The sequence below is a fragment of the Tympanuchus pallidicinctus genome, unplaced genomic scaffold (genome assembly GCF_026119805.1).
Source record: "Tympanuchus pallidicinctus isolate F22 unplaced genomic scaffold, pur_lepc_1.0 scaffold22, whole genome shotgun sequence".
Lineage (NCBI taxonomy): Eukaryota > Metazoa > Chordata > Aves > Galliformes > Phasianidae > Tympanuchus > Tympanuchus pallidicinctus.
Genome location: NW_026294739.1, coordinates 14,397,554 through 14,417,987, shown reverse-complemented (window position 1 = coordinate 14,417,987; position 20,434 = coordinate 14,397,554). Strand labels below are relative to the sequence as shown.

The following is a 20,434-nucleotide window of genomic DNA, read 5'->3' as shown; positions in this document are numbered from 1 at the left end:
CCTTCCTATTTATGCAGCTTTATCTCTGGAGGTTGACAAAAAAAAACTCCAAAGCACATGAAAGAAATATCTGTCATTTTGGAGAGTTGTCTTAGCACTCCTAAGTCACGTGTAGACGACATACCAATACAGTTGAGTGCTCAATAACCTGAGGAACCTCATATTTGGTTGTCTAAATACATGCAGACAGCAGCTTGCCAAAAAAAAAAAAAAAAAAAAAAAGAAAGAAAAAAAGTAAAAAGCAAACCCAAACCACTGTAATTTTTCCTTGGAGGAATAAATAGAATTCCAAACAGCAGAACTGCTATCTTCTGCTCCCTACTTGAAATGATCAGTTGTTTGTGTCCCCAAACTGCCTTGGAACATTATCCCTTCTCTGTTGACCACCTGTAGAGCATCTGCATCTCTTTCCTCACATTCATTATGATATAAATTTGAATCATGCAATCGGGCAAAGACATTTCATTGGTTAGAAATGAAACATTGCTAGAGGTACTTGATTGGACACCTGTAAGAATAACAACTTTTGAGACATCTTTAAACAGCGCCCTGAGAAGTTTACCTGGCACACGTTGATGAAGTCTGGCTTCTCCAGATTCATGTAGATTTTAACTAGAACTCTCAAGACTTTATTACGAAACTGTTTGTTCTGCATCAAAGACATACAGAGCTTCAAGCTGTAGGCCAGCATCCCAGGAACGTCGTTCTGAAAAGAAATTCAGAGACACAAAGTTTGGGTTTGAGCTGCCAAAACGGGATCTAGAAATTAGGACAAATCTACCTCCTTTCCATTTTAAAACTGCAGAGCAAAACCTGTGCACACAAAGCCTCACAGTTTGGTTTTTCAGAACAAGCTCGTACCGATTCGAGGATGGTTTTCTCAAAGATGTCCAGCCTGCGTGTCTCCAGAGCAATGCCAATCGCCTGCTTGTACTTGTGGTCATCCAAGCACCGCTGGAACATTTTGTTCACTATGCCTTCTAGCCTTTCATCAACAGGTTTCTTTTCTCCTTCTGGCAGCTCTGCATTCTCCACACACTGCTTGGTATAGTGGTCAATACATTTTGCTGGAATGATATTAAATACAGAGGAAAAGATGTTAGCTTCCTACAGGTTTACAGTTTCCACGTAGGTTGGAAAACAGACAGAGATCAGTGTGGAAAAAATAAGCAGTTATCACAGAAGACGTTCAAAAGCCATCCTATGCATAACAGCAAGACCAACAACACTGACACTATCGTGTCAAAATGCATCTCCATACTACTGACACTGAAGTCAGTAAATTCAGTAGATGACAACCTCTCCAGAGCTATCTGACACTTCCAGCTCTCAGCAGTTGTCCCATTTTTAAACAGTTACCCAAATCTTCTACTCAAAATTAAATCATAGCCAGTGTATCAATTTATTCTGAAACTCTGTGGCAACCCGGGGCTCACTACACCTTCCTGAGGAAGAGACCAGATTGTGCATGAAAGCATTCTGCCATCACAACACAGCTGCACAGATGAGGCACATGAGCTACTTGCGCAGTCAAAGGTACAGACAGCAGTGGAAAAACATTTATAATCTCATCCAGCAAACTGACTGTAACAGCAAAACCAAGAAGATGCATTTAAAGTGGAACCAAAGTCATTATCTTGGTTCAAGAACAGGATATTTGAAACAAATATAGAAGCAGCAATAGGAGACTTTCCTAATCCACCACAAGCATTAGCTGGGGAGACTGAAAGCCAGCCTACGTCCATCATATCCTCTGAACAGCAACCCATACCAGCGGATGATACTTTAGAAAAAAACACTTAACCTACTCAAAGGCTCAACATCTGGCTTGCTGCTTTGTTTAAAAGAGAATTTAAAAAATGGCAGCCCCTGGTGAGCAGCTGTTTTTATTAGATGATTATTCCCAAATTTATGCTGACATTGACAACACGAGAAAAACAAATGAGAGAAGGAAAAATACACAAAGTAATTTTGCTGTTAGGAACTTGCAGTGGAACAACAGTTAAGAATAGGAAAAAACTGCAGTAAGTTCTACGTCAGTTCTGTTATGGGATCTTAAAGTGGACTGGAAAACAAAGCAAAAATAAACTGAGTAAAAGTAGCAACAGCAACAATTCCAATACAAGGAGTGGAATGTGGGGAAAAACAGCTAAAGCAAGGGAAATCTCTAAACAGGACAGTTCTGATAACACAAATGCCTGCGTTTTCTTTGGCAGCAGCAGCTGTTTACCAATGATCGTTTCCACATATTCCGAGTTGTCGTTGACGTTGAAGAGGTCACCGGCTCCCAGGGCATAGTTGAGAGATTCCTCAAAAGCTCCCAAGTGGTAAAACACTTTGGAAGCAACCAAAGCAGCAAACTGCCGACTCCGGAAGCCCTCATCTTCGTAGAGAACTTCACTGAAAAGAGGAGAGAGAAGAGCTTCATCTTTGTGCTCGGTTCTCTTAAAGGCCACACGTCAGACTGGCTGAACTTTCGTCTTTGGGATGACAGTTTCAACACCACATTCCTTCAAAATTAATGCTTTCTAGGAAGCATGAGGCTAGATCCCATAGCCAGTATGAGGCAAGGAGAATGACATGCACTTAGTGTATCATTTCCTCTTAAAGCAGCACACCCTGCAGTAACGGGTGCTTTTTCTTACATTTTATCCACTGACTCGGAGATTTCTGCCCAGAAGTCATTGACAACAGCATTCAGCTTGTGAAGAGCAAACTCCTAGAGATAATAATAATACAAAGTTATGTTACATAAACAATGCATTTAGTACCTTCCCTCGGCAAAAAATTATGTGTGATCCAGCACTAACAAGAATTGATCCACCTAAACAACAAGCCCTACTTTAATAAAGTTCCACAAAGGCTCTCTAATCTTTGCAACTCTTCTGCAAAAAAATGGCTGCTTCACTTACGAGCAGAGGAGCCTGATGCTCCTTCCCATGGTCTCTCTGTGAGGTCTGGTTGGCTAAAACAGATGAAAGCTCAAATTCCTCAAAATGCAAAGTTTTCAAAGGGTCTGGAACAACCTTAAGATAGCACAAAGAACTCCAGCCCACGGTCTACACCAGCCAACACTATTAATTAACTTGGACACTATGCTTTCCCAGATGAATGATATACAGGCTGTAAACAGCCCACTTCCAACCAGCTCAGAGCAAAGCAGGATAGATCAAATCTATCACCATTTATGTCTGTTTTGAAGCAAAACCTGCAGGGGATTGCCTACATTACAAGATGCACCCCTCCTTCCTAAAAGGAGATCTGTCCTTGTGCTCAGACAATCAGAGAGCATCACCGATCCATCATCACTTTGGGTGTTTGGTGTCGTCCAGTGGATTCAGAACTCTGAGGGCTGCAGAGCTCCTGCTGCTGTTATCTTCTCTTATTACTAATGCAACTTTCTTTCAAGAGAAAACTCTTAAGTGTGATTATTATTTCACATGCCTGCAGTTATGCTAACAACTCTTCAGCTTTGAATTTTACATAGTCAAAATGCAGTCTCTGGTACACATTTAAGTAACAAAGTCCCACTATGATTAAGATAAGCGGAGGCTTCAGCAAAGCCCCAGTTTGATCCATATTCAAAACAAAGAACTTTGCCATCTGTTTTTTTTCAGTCCTTGCTTTCAGACTGGATATTACCTGGAGCTCACCTGTTCCTGGCTAAGAATTACAGTTACTGAGATCCAAGCATTTTTTACTTTAAGCTCAAAAGCAATGCATTTGCCATTATTTTTTGCCAAATGTAATAAGCAGCACCTTGAGCTTACCTTGAGCTGTGGCTCTTCTTCATCCAGAAGAGAGATAATTCCAGCTGCAAAACAAGATCACAGTCAGTTTGGGACTGCTTTAGATGTGAATGTGCCATTTAGCTCAAAAATAAAAACAGGAAAGAACGCTGATGTTGGAATGCTGGTAAAATCTTCCATATTAACATTCCAAGACCAGATCCAAGTTCGTACTAAAAATAAAATAGCTTATAATTTATAATTGAAAAGGTACATTCCTCATAAAAGATGATCCTTTTTTGAAGAGCTTGGATGGAAGAACAGCCATAGATGGCTCACTGTCAGACCAGAAGGCTGCAGCTGAAAGAATGGGCAGAGGACCTGCCTGAGTTCCAGCACAACTCACTAATGTTGATCTTCCATGTCACATACATTGATAACTTTTTTAAACCTGCAGGAGATACCAAACTAGAAAGGCCAGCAAGCCTGCTGACAGGCAGAACTGGGCTTTCAAAAGGTTTTGACAAACTGTGAGAAGGGAGGGAAGAATCCAAGGGGAGTGTAACATTCCAAAGGGAGAGCAAAGATCAAATCTAAAACACTTGACATAGAAAGGAATCACAGTGGCAGTGCAAACTCAGCTGAAACACTACCAACAATATCATATGGCTGCACCAGGAGGCACAGAACCCAAACTTCACACTGAGATGTGGGAGAGTGTTTCCTGGCAGATGCAGGAGACAATCCTCCCCTCTGCTTGGCACAGATGTGCCCACACACAACCAGTATCCTCTGCTAGGCACCCTGCTACAGGAGCAGGCTGGGGCGTACAGAGCTGAGCAATGACAAAAGGTCTTAGGAACCACGACTCAGAAAGGCTGACTGGAGGCCTGGAGCTGGCCAGTCTGCTGAGATAAGGCAGCTGTCAGCAAAAAGCCAAAAAGATGACTGATCTGATCTCTGTGTTGAATACGAAGAGCAGCAATAGGACCAAGTTATATTTGGAGCTCTAATGGCTGAGGTGCAATGACAAGAAAAGCTTTCTGACAAAAGAAAGTTCCTCGCTTTGCCTGTAAAATGTGGAATTTCTATTGTCAGAGATTTTGGACTTGTATCTGTCAGCAGCAACTGGAAGAACACTGAAGGACCCCACAGGTGCAACTGGTAGCAGCACAGGGCTCCATGCTGTTACAGCAACTCTGCCCCAAATAAGCAGTTTGTTTTTACCCACATGTTCCCAAACCTCCAGGTAAAGGCAATCTCACTGATCTTCAACAAACTATTTCTCCTCTTTTAAAACTCCTTCAAAATGAACTCCTGCTTCTTCTCAACTGCAACAAGGCTTCAAACATAAAACCAAGAGCTGACAAACAGAGCACTGCCTGCAGACTGCCATGCTCTGCGACGTTTCCCTCCCAAAGCCACAACCATTCACATTCCAAGTTCTGTCCTGAGTACTTTCAGAAACACTCCTCCTATTTTCTTAAAAACCATAAAAGCTCTCCGCAGGTCCAGAAGCAGCGTTTGACATCTCATTCCTCACGCAGCCTCTGCCTCCCGCCCGTCCCCAACGGAGCGCCGGCCCCGATTCTACGGGCGAGCAGCGAGAGGCCTCCGGATAGCTCACGCTTAAATCGCCGGTCGTGGCCGCCGAGCCGCGCGGAGACGGCGGCCACGGGTGACCCGGCCGGAGAGATGAAGGCCCATTTCGGGCCGCCCCTCCGAGTCCTCCGACCGGCGGCCCCGCGGCCTGCGACGGCGCCCAGTCACGGCCCTGACTCAGCGAAACCCCGGCGAACTGCACGGCCCCGCGCCGCTCCCTCACCGGCCGAGGTGATCATAGTGCCGCCCGCCCGGCCCGCGGAGGGAGGTGGCGCCCGCTCCGCTGCGCTCCGCTCCGGCTCAGCCGCACCGCTGCTGCCGCTGGAATCCCCTCCGCGCCTCTGCCGCTCCGCCGCCACCCGGCCCGGAAGTGCCGCATAGGCCCCCTTCCGGCAGGGCCTCTCAGCTGCCGGGCAAAGGTGGCCGCGGCGATCGCCTGCTCGAAAAGCCGTGGGGAATCAGGCGGAAGTCGGGCAGCCCTTCCCGCCCGGCCGCAGTGGCGGGCTGTACGCTTTACGCACGTTGAAGGCGCGTGGTGGCAGCGGCGTTACCCCGCACTGCACGTGGCGTTTAGCTCAATTAAACCACGCACCGCCTTATTTTAAGGACAACCCTATGGCAAACTGAAAATACAAACAAAACAAAACAAAAAAAGAAACAAGTTCCAGTTGAGAAATTGAGTGTGTTTATTGATTACAGCCAGCACTTGGAATAACAGTGCCCTTCAATTAGGAAATCATCGAGGTGCGCAGAACGCAGCGCAGCACTTCGGCGTGGGGAAAGGATGGAGGTCAGAGTGCTGGGCTAACACAGGGCTAATGCAGGGCCGTGCTCCATGGCCTGCAGGAAAGCACTTCTGCTCCCAAAGGGCAGAACAGCACTGTCAGAAGGTAGTTTTTCACAGTAAGGCACTGGCACAGGTTGCACAGAGGTGGTGGTGCCCCGTCCTTGCAGACAGCTGAGGTCAGGCTGGATGGGGCTCTGAGCACTGATGGAGCTGTTGGTGTCCCTGTTCAGTGCAGGGAGTTGGGCCAGAAGGCCTTTAAGGGACACTTTTGACTCAGTTCTATGACTGTAGGATGCACTGCTGCGATCCAGTGTGGAGCGGGGCTGCAGGACGGGCCGGAGTTTTTGCCTGAGCTGAGGGGAGCTGAGGACGGCCAGGCACAGACAAAACCCAGCCGTTTGTGCTAAAAATAAAATGAAACCCGCTTTACGTTGCATTAAAATAAAAGTTTAAAGAGGTATTTGAGCATTACATCATATCACCCATAAAGCAACCCTGCAGGAGGTTGGAACTTTGCTGTCTATTCCAAACCAAGCCTGTGACTTTGTTCTGTGACTCTATGATTCCATGCTGCCCCACAGGCCACAGGCAGCCCTTTGGAACTGCTTAAATAGGTGATGTTTAAACACTTCTATCAAGTGGCTGCCAGCACAGCTGTGGAGATGTCCCAGGTACGACAGACCTGTGCCGTACCCCATCTCACCCCAAGCACACCGCAGTCCTGTCTGCCTCCCTCCAGCACGGGCAGTGTGTCAGTCAGTCTGCGAGCTCCACGATGGGACAGACGGACACATCCTGCTCTCAGAACCACCCTCTGCTCCAGATGCCAGGAATATCTTTTGTGTTATATTTGCTGTCCAGAGCTGTATTTCTTCATGTTATTCACATGTTTCCAAGCTTTTCAACTGGCTGGTAGATACGAGACTTCATACTTAGTCCCGCTGCAATCTCCATGCCACTGCATTAATTGTCTTTTTTTTTTTTTTTCCTAGATCAAAGAGAGGTCAGCAGCTTCAGAATAAAGAATAAAGCAGAAAAATAAGGCAGAAGAATCCATTTGCCTGGGAGGCCATCTCTAGCAATTTGAGTGGGGAGCTTTGTTCGTTTGCCTTTGTTTGGGCAGATGGAAGCTAAAGTCCCCACGTCACCTTGCCCAGGATGGAGGATACACTCCTAAAGGGCTCCTCCAAAGCCCAGTGTCCACCAGCACAGCCCCATAGGCAGGGGGTGGCTTTGTCATGGAGCTCAGAGGCTGTTGGCAGCCACAGAAGACCTTGGTGAAATCTGTGGGCTCTCTGAGGGTGAGTGGGCACAGCTGCTCCTTCTACAGCTCCACACCAGCCAGGCAGAACCGGGACAGGGATCACATCAGGTGCCCACAGCTTTAGGTGCCCACACCTCCAGCAGCATCTTCATAGTTTCCATTGGGAGACAGACTGGTCAGAGCCACCTCTTGGGGGTCCTGCAAGTTGTCTGCAAAGAGCAGAGAGAGGTCAGGGGACAGTGGAGTGGGAAACCCTTCCTCATGTAAACTGCAGCTTAAAGCGCTACAGACATAAAGCATGGAGACGAAGTGAATGGTAGATACCACCTAAGCACAGGTGATTTTTTTTGTAATGGATTCTCCTTTTGCTTTACAAACTCAACATCCCCTTAAAATGCAGCAAAAGAGCAGGGGCCCCACAGAGTCCTGTGGTTTCAGCAGCCTCCAAATGAGCTGCACAGGTCTGAGGCTTCACTGCCTGCTTTGAACTGGAGCCTGAAGCTGACTGCCCTCCCTCTTGTCAGTGGTTTAGGAATGCGCTTCATGCAGAATGCAGCATGTAGGATTGGGGTGATGCTTCCAACTCACTGTGTGGATGCACAGTTGTGTCACTGCCCAGCAGTGCTCCCAGGCACTGGGCCCAGCATGCTTTTATTTAGGCGAACACTGTCTGTCTTCGGGTTCTGGCCAAACCTGGGCCAGGAAGTGGTGTCTGGAGCAGGAAACAGTGTCAGGAGGCCACCAACAAGAGGTGTGGGCATATGGACAGCCAAGGAGTCGGTGAGGAGCCTCCAGCAATCAGCATGTGTGCAAGGCAGCTGGGCATACCTTCATGGACATTGTTGGCAGCTTTTGACACGTGGCCTTTTCTCTGGCTCCTCCGGCTCCAGGAGATGCACTGCAGGAGGGCAGGCATCCTCCACCTTTCCCTCTCTTTCCCCTCCTCTGGATAAAGCACAGAAGCATTCAGAACATCAGAGGCACTGCTCCCCTGGCTCCCACCAGCCTAACTCCCACCAGCCCAACTCCAACAGCTAAACCCACCACCCTGGGAAAGCATGGAACAGCTCCTGCAAACCCTCATAGTGACCTGAAAGCTCCCCATTGCCCTGGAAATTCATCTAAAGGACAACAGAGGTAGCAGCAAGTTATTGCAAACTTTCATGCTGCTATAGCAAAACACTGCAGCAGCTTATTTTATAGTCTGCAACGGCTCAGCATCCCCATCTAAATGCCACTTGGCCTTTCACCTCCTAGGAGATCTTGTCTCCCAGTGGCAAATGATAAACCACTTCAGCGTCCTTCGTCTTATTGCAACACCAAAGGGCTCACAGTAGCAGCATTTCCTGCTGTCTGACAGCCCCAGACTTCCAGCCACCAACACATCCCCTGATTTCAGTCCTTGAGGACGCAGTGGGGAGCAGCCTGGCACAAATCCTTTGCAAAGGCCAGAAGGGAAACATGACAAGCTCAGCCCCAGCTAAGGGTTGTTTTTTGGTAACATTCCTCAAACCTGCTTTGCAAGCTGCTCCAAACCCCAGGCCCATCTCGCACGCATTCCTCCTGCACGTTCCACTAAAAATCTTATTCTCCTTGGGAAGAGCCATGGGATGAAGGAGCCTGGGCTCCAGAGAAGCTCATGCTGTCCTATGGGCTGGCACTGCCAGAGAGATCCCCAGCTCTTAGGTGGGCACAGAAGGGTCACATAGGCATTTTGGAGCACACGGCTCACAGGGGCGTGGAAAGAAGCTGATCTTGCATCAGGTTGAACCCTGAAGCTGAGGAGCATCCTCATTACCAATACAGTTCATGGGACGCTTCTATGACTCAGAGCACCAGCAGAGTCCTGGTGAGCAATGCTGAGTCCTCCTACCCACAGTGCTTGTAAAGCCAATGGGCTGCCTGCACAGCACCGCTCTGGCTTTCTGCTCCTCTTTCTCCACTGCACTCCACACCCACACCGGCGTGAAAGATAAATCCACAGATAATCCCAAAGATTCATGCACTGAGGCAAATGCCAGCAAATCACAAAGGTGGGGAAAAAAAAGTGTGCACTCAGGGATGCTTCCCTGCTCCTGCAGCTGCTGTGCCCAGAACTGGCGGACACTACTAGAAGAAATTCTTGCAGGAATTATGTGAGGAAAGCGAAAGGCTGCAGGAAGGAAGCTGGAAAGAAGACCATGCATGCATTGGCACAAAGAGTGGGTAGAATGCAGCCTCATACCCTTGCAGGAAAATGCAATGGGTCCTGGTGGTCTCAAAGCCCTTGAAGGCTCAGATCCAAGATTCTGGATTGAGCCAATGGGAAGAAGCACCTGATTCTTGGGGCTGCATCCTGTGCTTGCAGGTAAACACCACTCACCCTTCTCTGTGCATCAAATGCTGTTCCTCAGGCTCTCACCCTGCCATCCTTATGCTGCTCACCTAGCTGCCAACAGCTTGTGGTTTTAGAACCAAGTGCTCACTTGTTATTGTTCTGACTTGCGTGAAGCCAATGCCAGCATCTTCCTCCTGCAGAACCTGCCTGCCCTCTGCGGCCAGGGCTGCACCCCAAGCCCCAGAATGCCCATCCATCAGCACCTGAATGTGCATCCTAAGCACCACGCCACAGCCGTTGCCTGCCACATCCCTGCTTCCCAACCCACAGCCCATCCTCCCCAGGAGGAGACCCACGGGGAAGGGGCAGAGCCTGTTGGGAAGGCTCAGATCCCACTGCATGAAACGGATCCCACTGGGGACAGCAGGAAGTCCCTGGGGAGGGGCAGATCTCCCTGGCAAATCCTGCAGAAGTGAGGTAGCGGGCCGGATCAGGGAGATCAATGCGTGCCCCATTCGTGCCACCCTCCATCCCTCCCCCGTCCGATTTCCCCAAACCCTCGGTACCTGCGGGGTGCTGCAGGGCGGCCCGCAGAGCTCGGCAGGCGGCGGTGCGGCATTCCCGCAGCGCTGCGGGACTCCCGGGGCTGTAACGCGCCGCCTGCACGGTGCCCGCCGCCGGGAAGTGCCGCCGCAGCGTCGCGTCCAGCACCGCCGCGTCCTCCCCGTCCCCACCGGGCAGAAGAACGCCGACGACGGCGGGCGGCGGCCCCCGAGGCAAACGGCCCCGCACGTCCCGCACCACCTCCCGCAGCCGCGCACGGCTCCCGCGGCCCCGCGCCGTTCCTCCGCGGCACAGCACCAGCAGCAGCCGGGCCCCCAGCTCCCGCCGCCGGCATCGGGACCGGGATGGGCATCCCGGCTCCACCCCCTGCCCCGGAGGAGCCTCGTCGCCCAGCAGCTCCCGGGCGAACGACGCCAACGTGGCCGCCGCCGGAGCGCCGTCCGCCACCACCTCGGCCACCAGCAGCACCGCCCGCCGCCCGCCCGCCCGCTCCACCAACGCCCGCAGCTCCCGCAGCTCCGCCGCCTCCATCCCCCGCTGCCGCCGCCGCCGCGTTCCCTGAGCGCAGCTCCGCACCGCCCCCGGCACCGCCCCCACCGGCCCCGGTTCCCGCCCCGAGCCCAGAGCATCTCCCGGTTCCGGTACCGGTGGACTCGGGCTTTGCCCGGCCCTGGCACGGCTGTCAGGTGAAGAGGGAAGTCCCAGCAGCAATGGTAAACGTTTACTGTGCTACGCACGACATTCCCCATACATTTAATGTCTTGTTGCAAAGAATACGGGAGGATGTGAACAGCTGAAAGGTGCCGACAGCAGCACTGCTCTTGCAGACATCCTCTAGGGGACAACATAGATGTATTGGAGTTGAAAGGGCCTCTTAAAGGCCACCTGGTCCAACTCCCTGCAATGAACAGGGACACCTACAGTTCCATCAGGTGCTCAGAGCCCCATCCAGCCTGACCATGGGTATCAGGAAGGGCAGCCTGGGAAGGTCACTGTGTGCCAATAGCTTTAAGCCAGGAGAATGTGTGTCCCAGTTACAACAGGCTCAGCAAACACATCCCCACACCGGCACTGTGGGGTCAGACAGTCAGGGCGGGGGTTTCAGACAGCCTCTCTGGCTCTTAATAAAAGGACCTTACTCATTGACTAGTGCTGGTAATCAAGTCAGAGGAGATAAACAAGGTTAGGGTCCTCTTCCAAAGATCAGGGTCTGTTGGCACAGGAGCCCACGCTCCTGTACAGCTGTAACCCCAAGAGCAGCTGTCTGCACACCAGGGCTCCAGCCTGACACCAGCCAGCTGCGGCCTTAAGGTCAGCCAGATTCTGCGTTTACAGGAATCTTGCTCAGTGAGGGGGCTTTTCTGCATCCCACGCCCAGAACGAGGTCTGCTTCCCGTTTCTCTGATGTTTAAACTGCTGGTAAGCTCATCCAAAAACTAATATTTGGGAATGGATGGAGCTGTTTATCACGGCCACTGCAGTTGTATTGTTAATTTTGGGTACACACATACTGCTGCCAGCAAGGGCTGCTTGGAGAGGTGAACATCACCCACAATACCCAAACAACCTCGTTTACACTTCCTTACTCATTAACAGAGGAGGGACCTAAGAGCAAACACACTTTTATCTTCCTCTGTGTTGCTTAAAGAGATACAGCACAGCGAGGCAGAGGCAGCGTCAGCTCAGCAGTGTGTGCAGTGCCCACGGAGTGATGTTGGAGTGCAGCAGGCACCTGAATGCAGACCTGGATGTACAGACAGGTCCTGCTGTTCCGCCCTTTGCCTTCACACTGCAACCCGATGATGTGCTGGCAGCAAATCAACAGCTTGCTCTAAATGAGGGCAATTGTACTTCTTGCATGTGCCCGTGCCCCGCTAAGAGCAAAGATCTGTTCATTTTGGACTGCAAAAAGAGGAAGACATGGTGCTTGGTACAGAGACACAGTGCTGTGAGCTCTGAGCAAGACTAAAAACCCATGGGATCCGGCCCCTTAGGAGATGATTCACCGTGATTCACCTCTCATCTAAAGTGAGAGGACACGAGAAAGGACTTTTGTACCAATTTTTGACAGTCCTCAGTGCAGCTCTTCAAACTCTTCCTCTCGGTTCTCCAAGCCCACCTCCCCTTACTGCAATGGAAAGCCACGGAACCTGTGAGAGATGTCAGACAGTGCCTGCACGGCTGCCTGGGAGCCTCAGAGAGCCTGCAGTTGGGCAGCTGGCAGGGTGCCTTCCTGGCACACAAGGTGCGCTCGCACTTTGTCCTGGCACGTAGGCACGATGCACCACATCACCACGGAAAGAATCCACACTCAAAATTTCCCCTGGAGGATCCTTTCCCTCAGGGAAAATCCCTGCAAATCCCCCCTGCTCTGCATGAGTTTGTATGGCACCTGGTGCTCGGAGCTATACAGCTCAGAGATGCACACAGAGAAATCAAATAAAGACAAGGCTTTAATAATTCTCTCCATAACAGATAAGATTTTAGGTGGATACAAGATCTGGGAAAAAAAAAAAAAAAAAAAGGTTATCCTTATGAAGCCCTAACAGGAAAAAAAAACCCAGCTAACCACAGTGCCTTGCCCTGCCCAGAAAGAGAGGGCGAGAAGTGAGCTCAGCTTTTATTGGGCTCACTGCTGATAGAGACCAAAACCATCCACCGCTCCCACAGTGCCCCCCACCCAAGACCCCCCATTCCTGATGGACTCTGGTGTGAGCCTATCCCCAGCCCTTCCAGCAAGGCAGGTGGGAAAGTCTGCACACATCCAACTGCTCAGACAGCTTGTCCTTGACCCTTTGTCTACTCTGGCACGCAGGAGTAGCTTGGGAAAGACCAACGTGCTGATGGCAAACAGCACCACGGCAGGAGAGGGACCTTTATCTTGTTTGCAGCCTTTGGGCCAGCAAGTCAGAGCCAGAAGCAAACTTTGCTCACCCCCTGTCCTGTGGCTGCAGAGAACCCAGAGGAATGTCAGGAACTTTGTGCTGCTGGGAACCATGCAGCAAAGAAAGCAAGCAGAAACTCAGTGATTTCTGCTAGGGTGGATTGCCTGCCCAGCTGATGCTGGGAAGACCTCAGGGCTTTGGAGCAAGGCTGGCATCAAGCTGAGGGAGCAGCGTCCCCTTCTGGCAGCTGAGATATCGTGCACTGCATCACTCTTGTGCAGGACTGGCAGACAAGCAAAGCACCACGAAGGAAATATTCTACAGAGAGACACCTGGGTGAACGGCATTAAACCCAACCTGCAAATCCTGCTGTCTCCAGGAATTCGTTTGCAACTCATCTGTGATACCTCACGTGGCACAAGCTCAGGCTGAGGACAGCGACCCACTGCTGGGCGCTGATTTGAGCTGGACAAGCAGAACTGGGATTCGGTGAGCTGACATCTAGGGGAGGAAACACAGGATAGGAGCACAGCAGGAACCACGCTGGTAACAGCCCTTCCCTACAGCTCACCCAAAAGAATTACTGCTTCTCACTGAGAAGAACACAAGGCTGGTGGTACAGCTATTAGCAGTCATGGGAAGCCCCAGCGATGGAGTTGGGGTGGAGGTTCTCACACTGAGCAGCATCCCCACAGCCATGTGTTTTGGGGCAGTGAGAGCCACCACAGTCATGCTTGGAAGTTAACAGCACATGGGCTCTGACTCGCATCTTCCATTCCCAGACCAGGACTCAATCCCTCATTTTAAATTCCAGCTTGTCTTCCCTCCTGCATCTGAACCTGGTCACTGAGTACCACTAAGCATCGCACAGGTCAGATATCAGGAAAAACTCTGAAAGAGCAGTGGTGTGCTGGCACAGGCTGCTCAAGATGGTGGTCACCATCCCTGGAGGTGTTCAAGAGCCATGGAGATGAGGCAATGAGGAATGTGATTAACGGGTAATATTGGTGGTAGGAGGATGGTTGGATTAGATGATCTTAGAGGTGTTTTCCAAACTTATGTTGGCCCTTCGTGCTTCTCAGACCCTCCACACTCCTGCCCAAGCTCATGGTTCTGTTCCCAGAAAGCCCATCCTTGTCCCTTGCCCCTGTTTAGCTATGTCCCAGGATACCTTCTTGGCAATTAAAGACTTCTCTTAGTGCTCTACATGCAGCTCTCTTGACCTCCATGATGCTATCGGGCTGGTCTGCCTTGTAGACCGCTGCCTCCACCACGAGCTGCTGGAAAGCGCCATCCAACAGACACTGCATCCTCCTGAGTGCTTCCACGGCCCGGGACAGCTCCTCCTGGGAGCCTGAATGGATCACCACCAGCACCAGCGCAGCTGGCACGCATGGGAACAAGTTCCTTATGTTAAAGAGGGTCTCATCCAGATAATCCCACTGCATCAGCTGCTTCAAAGTGGTGGCTTGCCAAACCATAAAAACCAGGTGCGGTTGAACGTCTTCCTCCTCCTCTTTTTCCTCCGTCTGCTGCAGTTCAGTCCTCCCATCACCTACACTGAACAGGTCCTGAGCAAAATCCATCAGCACTGAGGGGGCTGTCATGTGGACGTCCTTCATCTCCATCACCAGCAGCTCCCCGTTCTTCACCCCCAGCATGTTCAGTAGGTTAAGGAACTCACAGTTGGTTTGGTCTGTAAGGGAGCAGCTGGTGGGCTCCTCTGATCCCATAGCTTCTTCCTGTGCAATTATTTTCTGCTGCACTGCTGAGGAAAGGAGTGAAAGGGGTTTTCACTCAGGAGCTGTAGCAAAGGTACTTGCAGTAGAGGCCTTCCAACAGGCTACGCCTGTTTCTTTCAGTTGTGTGCAAACACAATTTGGTGAGGAACAAACAAATGCTATAGAAAATAATGATGTGTATTCCACCTCACACTTCTTTGAATCTCACAACTCCTCGGTGCTTGTAAAAATAAAGCCCTGCTTGACTCAAGTACCCTGCAAACTGCCCACTGCTTATCCATGTAAATGCTGCAGCTTTTCACTCTTAAGTGCCCTCTTGCTGTTGAAGGAGGCAAATTCAGTTGTTTTAGCTAGGAAATAATTTGTACACCAGGCGTCAGTAGCCAGGTCCAAACCACTATTGATTTTCACTTAAAAAAGGTGTTTATCCAATAATGTACTCTAACTAAGTCAGAACACAGCTGTTCCACCTCCTTCAGAAGAAAAGGATCAGTCCTGAATGAAACACGAGCCCACCACAGGAGAGAACTGCAGGAACACAGGAGAACAAAGGCCCAGCTCAGGTGTCCCAGCCCAGGCACAGGATCTCACATGGGGAATGAAGACATCAGCATACCTGAGTGAAGGTGAGGGCAACCACTTCCCTGCCTCAGCAACGACCACCCACTCAGGGTACTGATGACTCCTTTGAGGAGTGAACTAAGACTATGACATCAGCAGCAGCCATGCCAACCTGCAGCTGTCTGAAGCTTCCCTTAAAGTCATACGGTATTTTTTATGCACTAAGAAACTCGCACTTGAAGAATCCTTAAGTCCACTTTCATTGCCTTTTTGTTCAACAAACCTCATGGAGTTCATTAAAGTAACAGCATCTCAGTGTATGAAATCTTCCCATCCCAACACTACTGTGGTAGGGATGGCAAGAAAACCAGCAAGTATTAACACACACACAGAGAAACTGCATGACAATGTCAGACAGCTGTCCCAACAGCATTCATTGCAAAGTGATGTTTCAAGAGAAACACCAATATAAGCTTCCCTTTATTGAGGAAATATTTCATTTTCTATAGAAACTCTGGGTGAACAGTTTACAAAGGTTGTAAACATTCAGATGCTATGTTGGAGGCAATGACTGGTCAGGATAAAGGTTGTCAGTTATTCACCTTTTCAAAGGTAACCTGCTCAACAGATGCTTTTAACAAGTACTGGTCAAATCTCCAGCTCAGGAGCCACTTCAGAGTCACTACTACATCACTGTGCTGTGTGTTGTGGTGTTATGCCACTGAAAAATAAGATCTTTCAATATAGGTGGAGGGGATTAAAAACAGGAACATACGAAAATGGAACACATTCTGTATTTTATTTCCAATAAAAATTTAGATCCTGGATGGATACAGCATCTGAAAAGCACAAGAACGGAATCACATTAGAATTCCTGTTACTGGACTGTACAATTTAACAAGTTTTGTAGTTATAATTTGAATCATGGATCTCTTCCATTACTTTAACAGCGACTTCCATTTATGCAGAAAAGGTACAGAAAGCCTAACAAGCGACTTGAAGAAGCATCTGATGGCATACAAGTTCCCACCCAGCAGTCAGCTCTCCTGCCCAAAGAGCCTTCCCATGCCTACTTTAGGACTTTGCCATGCACCTCACGCAATCATCTGGGAAGTAAGAGGGAAAGTTGATGCCGCAGCCCCTTTGCCAGTAGGTAGGAAGCGGGGCAGAGTACAAAAAGCAGACATGCAAGATGAGATTAAAACGCACCCCAAGGCTGACAAGGAACCCCTCGTTCCCAAAGCTACTCACCACTCGGATCCTGTGTCCAATGGCCTTGGCAGGGAGGTTGGAGCGGAACTTGGCACGGACCATGCCGCTGTTGCCATGGGCGCGGGTTACCTTCCCCCAGATCACCCGTGTCCTGTTGGGTTTGCCACCGGGGGTTACGGTGTTGCTGAGGAAACAGAAACACGTAAAACTTACTCAAGTCTCATTCCAAAGGAAATGCATTACCTTTATCTGTAAGATTTCTCCAGACACACCACAGGCATGGAGACAGGCAGCAGCTACCTTACAAGAAATGGAATGACTGTGGTGATGCTAAAAGCCTGATCGATTTTAGTTAAGGCAATTTCACTTCCATGTCTGACCTCTTAACAACTACACTCAAAGAAAAATTAAGCAGAAGGCAACAAACAACTATTTTTAATGCCTCTACCACTGCTAGCACAGCAGAAGCAACAGAGCTGTGACACAAAAGAGCTGGTATACAACCTTCTTTTTGCCTGACAAAATATTCTGCCACTAAAGATCCCAAAAACTCAGTACTCATCTCAAATTCATCTCACTTCAATTTGCTCTATCAACCTGCCTTCAGTTTTCACCAGCCTCAAGCAAAGCTTCTTTTTCATCCCATTTGCTCCTTCAACGTAATCATTCACTGTTACAAATTACACTTCACATTAATTCTTGATCTGAACGAAGGACAAAAACACCATCCAGTTCAAAGCTAACAAAGAACTTTAAAACTAAGACAAGCTAAGGAAGTTGTTCTATGTGACACTGCATTTTATTGGTAAGCTGAGCTGAATTCTTTTCTTTATTCTATCAAAAGATACATAAATCGTTTGCTCACATCTCAGCATTTGCTAAAGCTGATGTAAGAGGCTGACTTACTTTTTAGCTTTGTATACATAGGCACATCTCTTGCCTAAGTAGAACTCTGTCTCCTGGCGGGCATAAACACCTTCAATTTTCAGCAGGGCAGTGTGCTCCCGCTGGTTTCGGAGGCCACGTTTGTAGCCAGCAAAAGTGGCCTTGCACCACAACCTAAAGACATGGAAAACACACAAATTAACTCAGTTCAAACAATCAACTTTAGATGGAAGGGACATCAAAGCCCACCCAGCCCACCCCGTGCCATGGGCTGGCTGTCCCCACCAGCTCAGGCTGCTCAGGGCCCATCCAACCTCAGGCACCTGCAGGGATGGGAACCCACGGCTCTGGTCAGCACTGCCAGGGCCTCACTGCTTTCCGAGTAAAGAATTTACTAATAACATCTAACAGAAATCTCCCTTCCTTCAGTTTAAAACTTCCCCCCTTGTCCTATCGCTATTAGGCCACGTAAAAAGTCAGTCAGTCCCCACTCCTGCTTATAAGCTCCCTTCAGGGACGGACCACTACAGCCAGTTGAAGTCAGGGGTTTCAAAGAGGGCAACGCAAACGTAGTGATGTACCAGATATACAGAGTGCCCAGCGGGCAGCGCAGTGCTGGGAAATGAGAGCAGCCACAGCCATCTGCTCGCCGCCTGCAGCATCACCGCAACGCTGCAGTCTAGCCGTGCCAAGGCGCACGGCAGGCACTCACCTCCCGCTCATGGCGTCCTCCTGCAGCGCAGTCCCGGCAGGCCTACAAACGACACACAGAACCGTGACCGCCCCGACCGGCCACTCCGTCGCACCCGCGGGCCGCCCGCAGCCCGGCGCCGAGCCCTGAAGTACCGCCGGCTCCCGCGGGGCGGCTCCGCCTCCTCACAGCACGGCACCCCCGCTTCCCTCCATCCGCCGTACATCGGCGCCATCCCGCCCGCTCCCCGAACGCCACACCGCGAACCGCAACGCCCAGGTCGCCCCGCCTCCGCCGGGAGCCCCGTTGCCGTCGCAACCCCCCCCGGCAGCACCCCGCACCGCCGCAGAGCCCCGCTCACCACCACGGCGCCCGGCCAAGATGGCGGCGAAAGAAGGAGGCGGAGCGCTGCCCGCCGGGATGTCGCCTCCAAGGCCCCCGGCTGCGGGCTGCCCGCTGCAGCGCCCGAGCGCAAAAACTACGAGCTAGCCAGGCAGTGTGCGAGCCCCTAACGCGCCGTCCTTCGCCGTCCCTCGCTCTGTCCCCACGTCCCTTTCCTGCTTCGGGCGGCGTTTCGGGGATAGGTCTCGGCACCCGCTCCGTGCAGGCACTTACTGAGGCAGCCCCGCGAGGCCCCCGGGCACAGCGGTCGCCATGGAGACGGGGTCGCGGGGAGCGCCGCGGCGGTGCTAGGGGCGGCGGGGGTGAGGAGGTAAGGAACAGCCAGGCCCGGCAGGGCCAGGAGAATATTCTCTAATAACTGAGTAACTGTCACAGCAGCGGAGGTGTCTCAGCCGATCAATAAACGCTCCCTAAAGCTTTGCTCCAACAGCAGGGCTAGGCAGGGTTTTGTAAGGCTCCGAATACTGGCCTGTTTTTTTATAAAAGGGAAGATAGCTTTGGTTCACGGCCCAGCTGTTGCCTCTGTGGCAATTCAGAATGTCTTTTCGCCACTACATCTGTGAAACTGAGCTGGAAGAGATGCAACATCCTCAGCTTTGGATTCGCTCACTGGAATGGATGGGTATAGCCTTGAAGAAGTGAGAGGAATGCTGTCACAGAATGCTGCCCGTGGAGCCATCGGAGTTCAGGCAGCAGGATGGGAGAAGTGTGTGTCCAGGAACCCCACACAGCAGAGGGAGCTGCAATCCTCAGAGGGACAGCAGGCCACACCTCTCCTGGTTGGTCTCAACCATATTTCTTCATCTGTTTTTCTTTCCCCTTAAATCAGCAGGGAAAGAATGTCAGCCCAAGATCTTGGGGGAATCGGAGTCCCTCATATATACTTCCTTTTTATTACTAGAGCTTAGTGAAGGAGTTCAGCGAAGCACCATCAGTAAGGCCAATGCCAGTGGCTGGATCGAGAGTGTGAGACCTCACTCACTGCTTGTCACGTTCCTAAGTGCCCCAGGCAGTGTTTTCCTTCTCACTTCCAAGTCATCATAAGACCAGGCAGGGCGAGCTGCTTTGGCACTGGCATCTGCTGAGTGAATCCATGGCTATAACAGGAGATACACGGGAGGTGCAAACCAGCAGGCTTTCGAGAAGCATTCCAGCTGCGAGTTGTCCTAACAGACATTAATATCTTGAGTTAATTCTCTCCTGGACAGAAGTTATTTGTGAAATAGAGGAGAAGCTATTGCATCCTCCTTTGTTTCCAAATAAGTCACTTTTTCCAATGAGAGCCGTGTTATTTTTTCTTTGAAGAATGCTGTCGTCATCATCTGTCAGAGCTCTCACAACAAATCTTTTTTTTTTTCCCACCATATTTTTAGCATTAGCCCTCTGCATGTACTAGGTTATTCTTGTGTTATTTAAACTCAGAATGTACATCGTGGATTTCTTAAAAAGATTTTAAAAAAGAATTTTATTAGTGCCTCTTAGCTAGAAAGATACATTTTCTGACCAAAATGCAAAAGCAGAACTTGCATCTTCACTCTGTCATTAATTCTAAGTCTGAAAAGAAAGAAGAACTGACACTTGTAGTTTGTTACACAGATTATGAGTGATTTACGTGGTATGCTTGCAGATTGGACTGTAATATTCTGCAGGCCTAGGATGTGTTTATGCAAGGGTTTTACAGATGGCACAAATGCAGTTGTAGGTAGAGCAGCCAAACGAGGCCACCTTGTCCTGCATTTCTTCAGCCTGCCCTCCCAGATCTGCTGCAGGAGGGACCAGAGCTTTGTTTTGTGA

At 50.2% G+C, this 20,434-nt stretch overlaps 3 protein-coding genes across 3 annotated transcripts in view; all 3 read right to left on the bottom strand.

Annotated features, from left to right (window-relative positions):
- Positions 1 to 5,698, bottom strand: part of PSMD1 (proteasome 26S subunit, non-ATPase 1) — a 61,152-nt gene extending 55,454 nt beyond the window's left edge. Inside the window, exons 1-6 of the mRNA XM_052686883.1 lie at positions 5,554 to 5,698; positions 3,771 to 3,814; positions 2,646 to 2,719; positions 2,231 to 2,400; positions 862 to 1,067; positions 563 to 706 (exon numbers count right to left, since the gene is read on the bottom strand). Of these exons, the coding sequence (XP_052542843.1) occupies positions 563 to 706; positions 862 to 1,067; positions 2,231 to 2,400; positions 2,646 to 2,719; positions 3,771 to 3,814; positions 5,554 to 5,569 (654 nt within the window). The 5' untranslated portion in view covers positions 5,570 to 5,698. The remainder of the gene's footprint in view (positions 1 to 562; positions 707 to 861; positions 1,068 to 2,230; positions 2,401 to 2,645; positions 2,720 to 3,770; positions 3,815 to 5,553) is intronic.
- Positions 5,699 to 7,084: 1,386 nt separating this feature from the next.
- On the bottom strand, positions 7,085 to 10,793 carry CUNH2orf72 (chromosome unknown C2orf72 homolog). Its single transcript, XM_052686947.1, has 3 exons — positions 10,265 to 10,793; positions 8,210 to 8,326; positions 7,085 to 7,590 (listed from the first exon to the last, which is right to left on the bottom strand). The coding sequence occupies exons 1-3, from the start codon at positions 10,791 to 10,793 to the stop codon at positions 7,502 to 7,504; spliced, it is 735 nt and encodes a 244-aa protein (XP_052542907.1). The 3' UTR covers positions 7,085 to 7,501.
- A 5,437-nt stretch (positions 10,794 to 16,230) lies between these two features.
- Positions 16,231 to 18,686, bottom strand: RPL35A (ribosomal protein L35a). The gene is made up of 5 exons (XM_052686951.1): positions 18,600 to 18,686; positions 18,260 to 18,301; positions 17,569 to 17,721; positions 16,702 to 16,846; positions 16,231 to 16,289 (listed from the first exon to the last, which is right to left on the bottom strand). The coding sequence occupies exons 2-5, from the start codon at positions 18,268 to 18,270 to the stop codon at positions 16,266 to 16,268; spliced, it is 333 nt and encodes a 110-aa protein (XP_052542911.1). The 5' UTR covers positions 18,271 to 18,301; positions 18,600 to 18,686; the 3' UTR covers positions 16,231 to 16,265.
- Between the last annotated feature and the right edge of the window lie 1,748 nt (positions 18,687 to 20,434).